The sequence below is a fragment of the Trachinotus anak genome, unplaced genomic scaffold (genome assembly GCF_046630095.1).
Source record: "Trachinotus anak isolate AG129_WGS33_773 ecotype Australia unplaced genomic scaffold, CSIRO_AGI_Tana_v1 ptg000028l, whole genome shotgun sequence".
Taxonomy (NCBI): domain Eukaryota; kingdom Metazoa; phylum Chordata; class Actinopteri; order Carangiformes; family Carangidae; genus Trachinotus; species Trachinotus anak.
In genome coordinates this window covers 9,162,613-9,173,939 of record NW_027273879.1, presented here as the reverse complement: position 1 = coordinate 9,173,939, position 11,327 = coordinate 9,162,613, and the positions used below count along the sequence as shown (strand labels likewise).

The 11,327-nt window shown below is 39.5% G+C and overlaps 1 protein-coding gene across 1 annotated transcript; it reads right to left on the bottom strand.

The window, feature by feature from the left end:
* Positions 1-1,887: 1,887 nt before the first annotated feature.
* On the bottom strand, positions 1,888-9,662 carry surf4 (surfeit 4). The gene is made up of 6 exons (XM_071465199.1): positions 9,456-9,662; positions 6,873-7,059; positions 5,956-6,032; positions 5,818-5,861; positions 4,984-5,170; positions 1,888-3,808 (listed from the first exon to the last, which is right to left on the bottom strand). The coding sequence occupies exons 1-6, from the start codon at positions 9,501-9,503 to the stop codon at positions 3,542-3,544; spliced, it is 810 nt and encodes a 269-aa protein (XP_071321300.1). The 5' UTR covers positions 9,504-9,662; the 3' UTR covers positions 1,888-3,541.
* Between the last annotated feature and the right edge of the window lie 1,665 nt (positions 9,663-11,327).

The following is an 11,327-nucleotide window of genomic DNA, read 5'->3' as shown; positions in this document are numbered from 1 at the left end:
CTCTCTCTCATGGGCAGATTGGTCTGGGATATGGTTGAAGTGGTAGCTTCTACTAAAAGAGTGTGTTCTTGGCTGGCTGATGTGGTAACGACGCTCATGACACTTCTTTATTAGATTTAGTGGGTGTTTTACCGCACTGCTCAGGACTTGTAGAGAGCTGCGTGCAGGAGGCATTTAAAGGATCTCAAAGCAGAGTTACAAAAGTAAAGTAACAAGTAATGTAATGCATCAGAGGAATTGGTAGTGTCGTTACTTTTTCAATAAGTAAAATAAATGAATTGACCAACAAGTCCTCCTTCTCCAAAGCGACTCAGAGGAGTGTGTCCTGAAATAGTGCCCCTACAGCAACAGGCATAACAGTCTTTAACATCCAGAAAACCTTGAGGCAAACAAAGGTAAACAAGATAAACCTGATTGGTTGTAAGATGATTCAAAGGGAAGGTAAGAAGAAAAAAAACAAAAAACAAAACTAGGTCAAAACCTAGTATATGGCTGACATCATTGCTTCCTATTTGCATTCTGCCCAGTGTCAGCCAGTTTCAGCCCTTTATCTGTTTTCTTCTCCCCTACTCTTTGTATATATATACAGTATTTTAATACAGCTGGATCCAATAAAGCTGCTCTCTCTCCATATGAGATGTTTAGAGGGGAATTGTCTTTGTCAACACTGCATTTTTGTAAGGGCCATTCACCAAAAAGATTGGGAAACTTTGGTTTGCATTGTTCTTTGTAAACCTACATGTTTTGTAAAGGCTAAATCTCAATAGTAACTAGTAACTACATCTATCAAATAAATGTAGTGGAATAAAACATATATTTCCTTCCAAACTGTGGTGAAGTAGAACTATATTTTTCTAGGTCAAGGGGAGGATTCAGAGAGAATATTAATAAGACTGGTTATGGACTTGCTTTTTAAAAATAGAGGTTGAACAGGTTTCATTCCCTCCCCACACCAAACTAAAATAATGAGGTTTTCTCTAGATTTGAACTCTGGGCCTCTCTAAAACAGAGGGATACAACATGAAGTAATAATGTAGGCTCCACCTTGTCTGACATTGTCCTTTGGTGGTGCAAATTCATAGACAACTCTGCAATTAATCAAATGATCAAAAACCAGTGGAGACCCAGTTAAGATGAAGGTTTTGGGGTGGTTGCCCACTTTGATTGGTTGGTAATCGAGTCTTGATATAAACTATAAGAATAAGGGCAAATTCTGTCAGATCGTGGCCTTTGCTATGTTCTTTTTGATAACAGAAGTCTGTTCAGGATCGTCAAGTAAAGTCATATTTGGTACCTCATTGTAGACACATTTATACATGGCTTATAAACTATCAATAAGCACATCATTTGGATTAATATACGATGAATACAGTGAATTAAAAAAAACAGAGTTTCCAGGTGGTCTACAATGTGTGGATAACATGCTTTTGACATTTCACACATGTACACACATGCAAGCATGTATGCATCCATGCTAAGTCATATATAGACAGAGAAACTGGCTTGACAGGATATTGTGTATTATCTCCTACTTTTTCATCATTTTTTTTTTTTCAATGATGTGCTGATTTTTTAACTATGCGGTGTCAGTGACCACTGATATTATTTCCTGGACTAGTGAATTGTAACTCCAGGTTTTGAAAAAAAACAGCACACAAGTTTCCAGCATGTAACTGTTGTTCAAACTAGAAGTCACTCTGGAGAATTGTACCCCCCAAATAATCTGCATAGGTTTGACTCTTCATAGACTGATGTGGCATGTTCACAAAGGACTTTCTCTTCTGCTACATCCAAACCAGTCCAGTCTTTGTCTCTTCCTCTTCATTCTATATCACTGGAATATGTTCAGCTAAAAAGTTGCTAAATAATTTCCAGCCAGGAACCTGATCAGGTCAGTCCAGTAAAAGCTGTTTATTTTTTTTTATCCATTTCCATAGTCCATGGCATCTTTTATAAAGTTATAGGGTTAAGTTATGTCTGTCTGACAAGAAAATAACTTTTTTTCAGCAGTTCAACTGTAAACAACACACACAAAACAATGTTTGTTTGTTTTTTTTATAATGGCAGCAATCAAAAGACACAAACAAATATCTTATCAGATCTGTACATAAGTACTTAATTTTATCAGTGTGGCTAAAAATGATGAAATGCTCCATGGCACCGAACTTTTACTGCAGTGGTCCATTAGAGGTCAGTATTTTCTCAAAGTCTCTCACCTTGATTGAATCAGACCGCTGTCAGTGAAGGCTCATTCCAGTACCTGTCCAATACAACACTATGTATACATACATGTATACTATGAACTTTTCATTGCCATTTTCTGAGAGGGTTGTGACAGGTAAACAATCCTGACAAAGCTTACAAGTATACTGTACTGCATGTTGGTACTCCACTATGTGTTTCATTAGCTGAGCAGTTACATTGATTTGACTATCTGGTCCACCAATGCCCTTCAACCTCTGAGAACTAAAAACCTTGACTGAGACAGTGGCTTTATATATTTTTTTAAGTTTTTATTTCTTCGCCATTGACTTCCAAAATCAAAAAACAAATGATCAAAAATACAATATAAACTTCTGTAAATCAATACACTGAATATTTTTTTTTATTTTCTTACACAGGGCAAAAAACACTGAGCAAAGACAAAGTTCAGGTGGCTAGTGACTCTGCTTAGTCCTCTTTGCTTTTCTAGATCGTAGAATATGGTGTTTCACAAACGTTGAGCCTCCCCCCTATTATCCCCGCTCACGTACAGTTCACTAGTTAGGCATTTGCCAAAGACGTACAGTACAAAGTGCCCAATAACAAGTCCTGGAGCTAACAACCGTGTTGAAATTTTCAATCAAGCATGACTGCAATCCACCACTATACAATGTATATGCCCCCTCCCCCAGATTCAGCTCCCCATGAACCACAGTCAGTTGAGACTGAAGGTGTACAGATGTACTGAACAGGTAGGGTGGAGAGAAAAAAAAAGAAGGGAGATGAAACCTGGGGAGTCAAGGCGAGTTGCTGTCAAATCAGTGCCCAAGTTTTCAGGATGAATATGGTGAGTACGTCTCAGATGCTCCAAGATCCAACGACAGAAAAAGATCAGCATCCATGGGGAGAAAACCCAGACTGCTGCACTCTCTCCTCTTTACCAGTTTTATTCAGAAAATATGAAAATCAACCTATGATAACGTATGACATAACAATAAATTATTTTCATTCATCTTCTGAACACATAACTCCTTTCTTCCACTTATCCATTAATTGTTTTCTTTGCACTAGGAATACATGGGCATTTGTTAAGGGCTTAGAAAAAAAATTGGGCATTATAATGTTCAACTAAAAAATAAAATTAGCAGTTGGGTGGAAAATAGAAAAAAAGAAAACGTGAGATGGTGCCTGTGGATTTGGCCAAATAAAAAGTGAGCGAGAAAAAGAAAAACTGTGTACCCTGGTAGGAGGAAACTGGAGGAGAGGGAGGGTCTTTGTGTCCCGATCGTGGGGGAAGTTAGTGGTGCTGGGAAATCCTCTTAGCGTATCCCCATTTTGCCTACCACTCTTTCTTCTTCTCATCCATGGACACTCCGCCGGGCCCAAGTGCCACAACCAGCAGCAGGCCGCCGATGACCGAGGTGGTCTGGAAGAAGTCATACTTGAGGAAGTCGTGCATGGGCTTGTAGGCGGGGATGGTCCAGAAAGCGTTGAAGTAGACATTGATAGCCAGAAGCCACACGACGAGGGTCAACGCCGCTAGCTTGGTTTTGAAGCCGATGGCCACCAGGATGATGAGGGCAGTCCCCACCATGTTCTGCAGGATCTGTAGAATAATGCAAAAGACGAATTAGAGAATGTGCTTCAAATTTACCATGAACTAACAGCACATGGTCATCATGACTGACAGACAATATCTGGACGATAGACATAGACAATAAATCAAACAATGGTATAGCAGCTACCACGGACAGTCTCAAGAGACAAAGTCTGAAGATAAAGAAATAAGGTTTCAGGACTTTTTGCAGTTTGTTTAAGTTTATCAACAAATTGCACTGCCAACCTTTTTCAAAACCCAGACTGTCCTTAAGTACATCAAAATTAATTTATTCAGGCAGTCTCATAGACATCAAGATTTCTTTTGTTTTGAAATTATTTTAAATTCTTTTCTCCTTCAAAGTCACTGGTTTTGGAGTACGATGCTTTTGGTATGTTATTAAAATTAACTTACAGGTTCTTGAACATTTCTTTAGAATTGCAATACATCACAATGAACCTTTTACCACCTTTGCATTTCTGTTAAAGTCCTACACTGAAGTCTTGGACTTATTAGTGACTACTAAGAGGTTGCTAATAAAAAGCAACCTTTTATTAAAAGAGACTCAAACTTCACCCGACTTCTTTACAATATCGAAATTTCCCTGTTTGACGTCTGGATTTACAGTACGTTTCTGACATTATGCTTTTCAGCAGCTGACTCTCATAATCCACTGAGGATCCTTAATTCATTTTACACCCAAGTAAGAGTATTCAAATTACTCTCCGATTACTACAATGTAACATATATATGTGACCAAACACATTGCCTGTGACTGTTCAACAACTTTTAAGCCAGTTTAAGGTCTCTGCAAATTCAATTTAATATTAAAATATTTATATTAAAATGAATGTGGACTACCTGCTGGAAACTTGGCATCTCCTAAGCATTACTTGGCATTAATGTTTAGGAGATTTGATTTGCTGAAACATGCAAAGCCACTTCCATGGCCCTTGTAAGTGCTTAACAATAATGTAATGAAAATGGGCCCAACTGCGTAGACAGTGGACAGTCCTAGTGAACCTAAAGTCCCAGTCTAATGTTCTCAGTAAAGTCTTGCTATACCACATTTCGTCTGCGTCTAGAGTCTAGACGAATGTGGTGGCATAGCACTGAATGACAGGAAATGCATCTGTGTGAACTAGAAGCATAATGTAGGAGTGCTTGGTGCTGTCGGTACTCACAGAGAAGAAGCTGGAGTCAAAGTGTAGCAGAGTCATGAACATGAGCACCAGCAGTACTCGACCGCCCAGCTGCATGTACTGCTTTGGTGAGCTCTCTCCCATGGAGGGGACTCCAGCAAACATGCTCTTTCCTTCCGAACGAGACTCAGCCAGCAGCAGGAGCAGACCACCTCCGAGGGCAAGGTTTCTGGGAGAGGAGAGAGGGAATGGCTACTTTTCCACAGTGCATGTCAGACAAGCAGAAAAATGGCTGGAACACAGTGCACACAATACATAGGGTTTGCTCAGGCAAACTTCAATTGCCAAATCAGCTGATTATGATTTCATTATTGAGTGAAATGTGCATCGTTCCAACTATTATTTAGTTGAACAAAAAGTAAGTATTTTTGTGGGAAATGATCTTAGCGTTTCATTAGTTACCAAAATTGGCATCTTTTCTTTTTCGGTACATCCACTTGTTGATTTACAACATTATACTCTGATTGAATACTAACAACCAACAGCACATGGATTACAAGTGCAGAGAATGCAGAAACAGAAATTTAGAAGAACATAGCACCACATTTAACAAATTTCCAATGTCCAGTGACTCACCTGGCCTGTTGATGTTTAAATAAATCACAGGTCTTGTCCAGAGTAATTACAGCAATTGTAACCATTGTTGTAGATAGTAATTGTTAGATAATAGTTGTTGATCAGCAGGTGCAACCTGATGCATGATATTCCACTAATATATTCCAATATACAAAGAACTGCTCTTAATTTTTTTTTACTGAGGCCGATTACTTTGAATATTTTTTAGCACTGACGAAAACTACACTGAGTGACACCTACCTCATCAAAAATTTAAGGTCCCATAAAATGCTGTATGCGACAGTCTGGTGGGAAAAAAATAAATATTTCAGATTAGACAACATGACATTTTGTTGCATATCGATATTTAAAATATAGTTATAATGTCATTATTCTCACCTGTAGCGCTATGATGCCAAATAATCCAAAGCAGGCATACTGTACAAAATTTCTACTGAGGATGAGGACACAACCACCTGTAACGACACACAACAAGGCCAAGATATGTAAAGTTATGGCCTCTGTGGGAGCAATACTCTTTGTTCCAGAGAACAACTGTTAGATAATAGATTCAGGCTTGTTAAATCGATGTTCACACTGTGTTGTGTGTGCAGCTTTATCAGCCAAAACATCTGGCAGAATACTCAGCCAGCAAAACATTTTCTGGTTCATACATGACAAGAATGGAACCTCGCATCTACTTGAAATGTCTTCTACTCTTGCAGAAAATAAAAAGGCATCACAGTCAACAAAGCAAAAGGATTGCAGATGGTCACTGCAATAAAAGTTTAACAGATTCAGAAGCACAATTTAAGATATATTTGTTGAAGTACAAGGGAGCACAACATTTTTGGCTAATGCCTGCATCAGTGTGCAAAGGGCAAACCTCTGCTCAGCCATTCTACTTCAGAAATCAAGGAGCTTGGGGAAGCATTGTCTGCAATACTTAACAGCGTGTGGACAAATGGGCCTGTTGCTTCATGAATCCCATCAGTGTAATCCTCCTTTATATCCCAGAAATGAAGTTCACTGTACATGTGATTATTTACACGTGTTTAACGCACATTCATTTCCAGATTTATACTGATATATATCATTTTGTTGTTGTTTTTAAATTCCCTACTTCAAGCATAGCTTCAAAAAGTGAATGGCCTTATCTCATGTTTCATCTTATACTGCAAGCATTAAAAAAAAAAAAAAAAATCTCATTTGGTTTGTAATTTGACTCACTCCTCTAATTGTTGTTTTGTGTCAACAGTAAAATCTGGGATGACTCATCTCTTGTCCTGACCGTAACCTGCCTCTCATTCACTCACCAAGCTGTCCTAGGAGGTTAAGCAGCACAAAGCACGTAGCCAGGAAGTAGCCACAGCTCCAGGTAGCCTCGATGTAGTCTCTCTGTTCATTCCACTGGAACCACATGCGGATGCCGTCTTCCAGGAAGGTGCTGATGAGACACAGTCGCGCCAGGTGGGGCAGGTACTGTTTGGTTACCCGCAAGAACTGGACAACAGAAGAAAACCTAGAGGGTTAGTGTTTGACAAGAAAAAAACGATCACATCTAAAGAAGCACAATGAGGAGGATGTGGTTCCTGAGGAGAGCCTGAGATTGGTTACAACAGCAAAACTGTGAAACAACACTATAACCAGGTCACGAAGCAGTAGCACATCATGTAACTGAATTTCAACAAAAGTCCCCTTAAGATTTCCTCTTAAAAAACCCAATAACATTCCAGGTTGGTGCAGACTACTCCTAATTATTATCTACACTGTTAATTATAGGGACAGGAATTAACCCACAAGTCATTGCAACTGTCATGCTAAGTGAATGTTGAAACAGTAGTCATTTAAAGTAGAACTGCTGCCTTGGACAGGCTTTGCTTGAAAAAAAAAAAAAAATCAAATGTCGATCCACCTGTGAAGTAGGTGAACATGCACGACACTGTCTTCAGTTATGGTAATTATACATGCAATCTGTGGGGCAAGTGTTTACTGCTTAAGTAAGTAACTGCAATAAAGAAAGTGCAAACTGTAGATTAGTTGTTCTCTCTTTTTCTCTTTTTTCCATTTTGAACTAGTCACGAATTCTCTTACGCAACTGCCTTTTAAACACCAATAATAATACAATCAGTTAATTGTGTGAGGGTTAAGACATATGGTTCTCCCTCTCTACTAATCATTTTGAAGAATTTAACCAAAAAGCAAAAGCTACAAAGGTGTCTTCACTAACAATTCTAACTGGAGCTTAACATAATAACCTGATACAACTGATTTCAAAAGAGAAAGGCAAAACGTGTACAGTTGAACTTCTGTTGTGGGCTACAAATCTTAAGCCAAAAACAGGGCTGTGCCTCCATATTACAACTCCAAAGGGCCCCTTTGCATGAGTTGGAATATGCTGAATGTTTAAACAAAAAAGAAATACCCTATGTTCTTCTCTCAAACAGAATTCATGACCACATTTTCAGATACTCCAGTAGCACAGTGGAGGGGCAGTGGCCTGCCCCTTTCCCCGCCTACTCGGCAGTCCACATCAGCACTGTCAGACCTCAGTGGCCTATCAGAGTTCACCAACTCCCACTATGACTGCTGAGAGGGACATGAATGGACGGACTGGAAACCAATCCGAACAAGCCCAAGGTTGCTGCAACAGCCTAGAAATAGACCAAGTGTAAGTAACATGTTAGCTCAGGACCCATTAGTGAGGGATGTGTCCTTAAAATGGGCACAGCTGAGTTTTTTACAAGGCAAACAAACCAGGTGTCATAAAAGATGTTATAGATTCTTCTTTCGTGTCGTTTTTACAATGCACAGAACACCACTTGTGTTGGAAGTGTATAAATCTATCAGGTGTTATCGGGTGAAACTGAGCATTTTCTGGTATATGGGTTGAGCAACCAGCATCAACCCACTCCAAGACTTTAAACTTGTACTGACAGTTCTCCTCCAAGCAGATGGCTGACATTAGGTCTGGTCTGTCCTGAATGAGTTTAGCACACAAAGTACAGCACAGATGCTTACTGACCTAGACTACAGTAACTTTTTAAAGAACAGAAGGTACACCACACAAAACCAAATCCCAGGGGTCTCTCCCAGTCTACACACCAATATGGGTCACAGGCCGACCAGAAATCTGATCTTGACATCTCAGCTCAGTTCTGATTGACCCGTGCATTGCCTGTTGTCAAACCAGTACAGCACACAGACGGACACAACCAGCTACATAAAAGCAGTGTAGTCATGTGTAATAAGGTGAAAGCAAGGTTCACATCCAGTTTTTGAGGGACCTGGGTGTTGGAGGAGCTCTGTCATGGCCACATGCAGATACTAAGTTTAGAATAAAAAAAAAAAAAAAACAACTTAGAGATGGTACAAGCTTAAGCCGAACAGAATACAGAATATAACTAAAGTGTGTTAGGCAATAATTTGGTAGTTAAGCTAAGTGGTTTCGCAACTGCTGGCCGGCACTGACTCGCCTGTGGCACTGTTATTAAACCAGGTGGCTACAGACGGCAGGCTAGCTGGCTCCCAGACGTACACCTGTTAACTAAGCCTTAATTAAACGAGTCGACTTAAGCCTAGCGAACAGTTTCACTTTGCCTCCGTGAAACAATAACGTTATCAAATACACCTGGAGACGCATGGCAGGACCAGACACCTCAACCATTTATCGTGCAAATTAAAATACGAGTGAATAAAAGCTGTCGCGTTAAAGCAAGGTGACGCGAGTGCTGCCGGTAAGCTGCAATATACATGTAGCAGCGATGGTTAAAAGCGTAGAGATAAAGAGAGGAAGCACCCAGGAGCCTGACGTTACTTCATTCTCAGACAAACTAGTTAGCGGCTAACATGCTAACAGCGGCTAGCGTTAATAACTGTCGCGCTAAGGTTGAAGTTACCTGGTCCGCCACGTCTTCGGCTGTGTTCATGAGATCCTCTTGCCCCATGTCTGTGTGATATTACGGGTTGTAATATTTAAGGCTCAGCAACACAATTTTTCTGTGTTGGATTTTCCGCTCGGACCGTTCCTCCCCCCTGTTAACGTTATTTACTTGAAGATTTCCCGATCGCTAGGACGCAGAGAAAGGCCGCCTCCGCCCCACAATGCCCCGCGATTTGACGGGAGAGCCAGGGGCCCCCTACATGGTACTGCAACCGCTGTCTGCCACGTATACTGAACCGTCCGGGGGCCTGATGCTGTTACTCGGCGTTGTTTACGGCTTTTCACACATGTAAACAAAACACCGATTTAAACCCTGCACTCCACTTAAATTTATTTATTTATTATCATGAACTGTAAGACACCGCCATGTTGGACCAAACGTGTACACAGCAGCCCATGCAGCATTTAAAGATGGTGATACAGTTTAGACAGATGTGCACTCCTCTTGTCTATTATAAGATCACCAGATAAGGGTCACCAGATAAATCTAATGGGTCTTGAGGTCATTAAGTAATCTTTTTCTTTTTTACAAATACTGGATCATTTGAACTGTCACTGAAAGTAGATATGTCTTTGGTGTAACTCATAAACATCTGAAAAATAACAAGGACACACACTGATTTTCTTTGTTAAAGGTCCCAAAAACATTGAGAACTTCTGGTTTAATCTTTAGCAATGCATTATACTTCATAGCTGAGCTTATCATATGATTTTTTTATGTAATTTTGAAAAATGACAAGTAACTACAGCTTTGCAGTTAATGTAGTGGATTACAATATTTTGCTCTGAACTGCAGTTGAGTTGAAGTATGAAGTAGTATGAAATGGAAATACTCAATTGAAGCAGAAGTACAAGTATTACATTCTGCCACTGAATTTGGTCCATATGTAAAGAAAATGATGAAGACAACATATTTAGTTAATTATTAACAATTTGAATGTATTTTACTTTATTCAAAATTAAACAAATGCATATAAAATGAAATGGTCTTTTTTAATGGTAGGAGATACTACTCAAACAAAACACACAACTGGTTTAGCAAACAAACAGGAGCTTCAATATCAATTCAATAGTGCTGGACAACTTAATCATCACACTTTGCTTAATTTTATATTCAGTGTATTCATAGTGAATCCAAATATTTCACAGAAACTGCCTCAAAAACAACAGCGCAGTAACTCTACACCATACAGATGTGTGATAAATTAAAGAAATAACCATCAGAACTTCAACAGAAAGTGTTTTGGTGAGGTGCTGGGGAACCACAAGTCTTCAGAACAAAATCAGTTCTCCTTGGAAAACATTATTAAAGCCAATAAAACAGTTGGAGGTATGGTTCACCATTCATCCAAAAGATATCCCCTCATTTGGTGTTTGGATGTTGGTGATAGAGAGTGCTGTCCAACCCGTCTGTCCATAACCTCCCATATGTGCTGAGCTGGGTTGAAATCTGGTGACTGCGAAGGCCACAACATATGATTCACATGAGTATCATCAAATCATTAAGTGGCCCTTTGCCCCCTTTGAATGGGTGCATTGTCAGTCTGGAGAGACCGCTTCCGTCAGGGTTTTCCTCCGTTACCCATAGTGGTGGAAAGTAACAACAGTAAGTACATTTACTCAGTTACTTAAGTACAGTGATGATGTATTTAAGTCTTTGAAATGTATGCTTCTTACTACTTCTACTCCATAACAGTGCAGAGGCAAATATTGTACTACTAAATATTCTTTATATTTAACAGCTATAGTCACTCTTCATTTTGATTTTACAAAATCACATGCATCATTATAGATTAAAGGCCCTGCATACCCACACCAGGGTTTTGAA

Excerpts from the sequence above, each read along its gene's own strand:
- surf4 (XM_071465199.1), bottom strand. The coding sequence starts at position 9,503 with ATGGGGCAAGAGGATCTCATGAACACAGCCGAAGACGTGGCGGACCAG. Across the intron at positions 6,033-6,872 it reads TAACCTCCTAGGACAGCTTG|GTGGTTGTGTCCTCATCCTC; the intron begins GTGAGTGAATGA and ends GTGTCGTTACAG. Across the intron at positions 5,862-5,955 it reads TTGGCATCATAGCGCTACAG|ACTGTCGCATACAGCATTTT; the intron begins GTGAGAATAATG and ends TTTTCCCACCAG.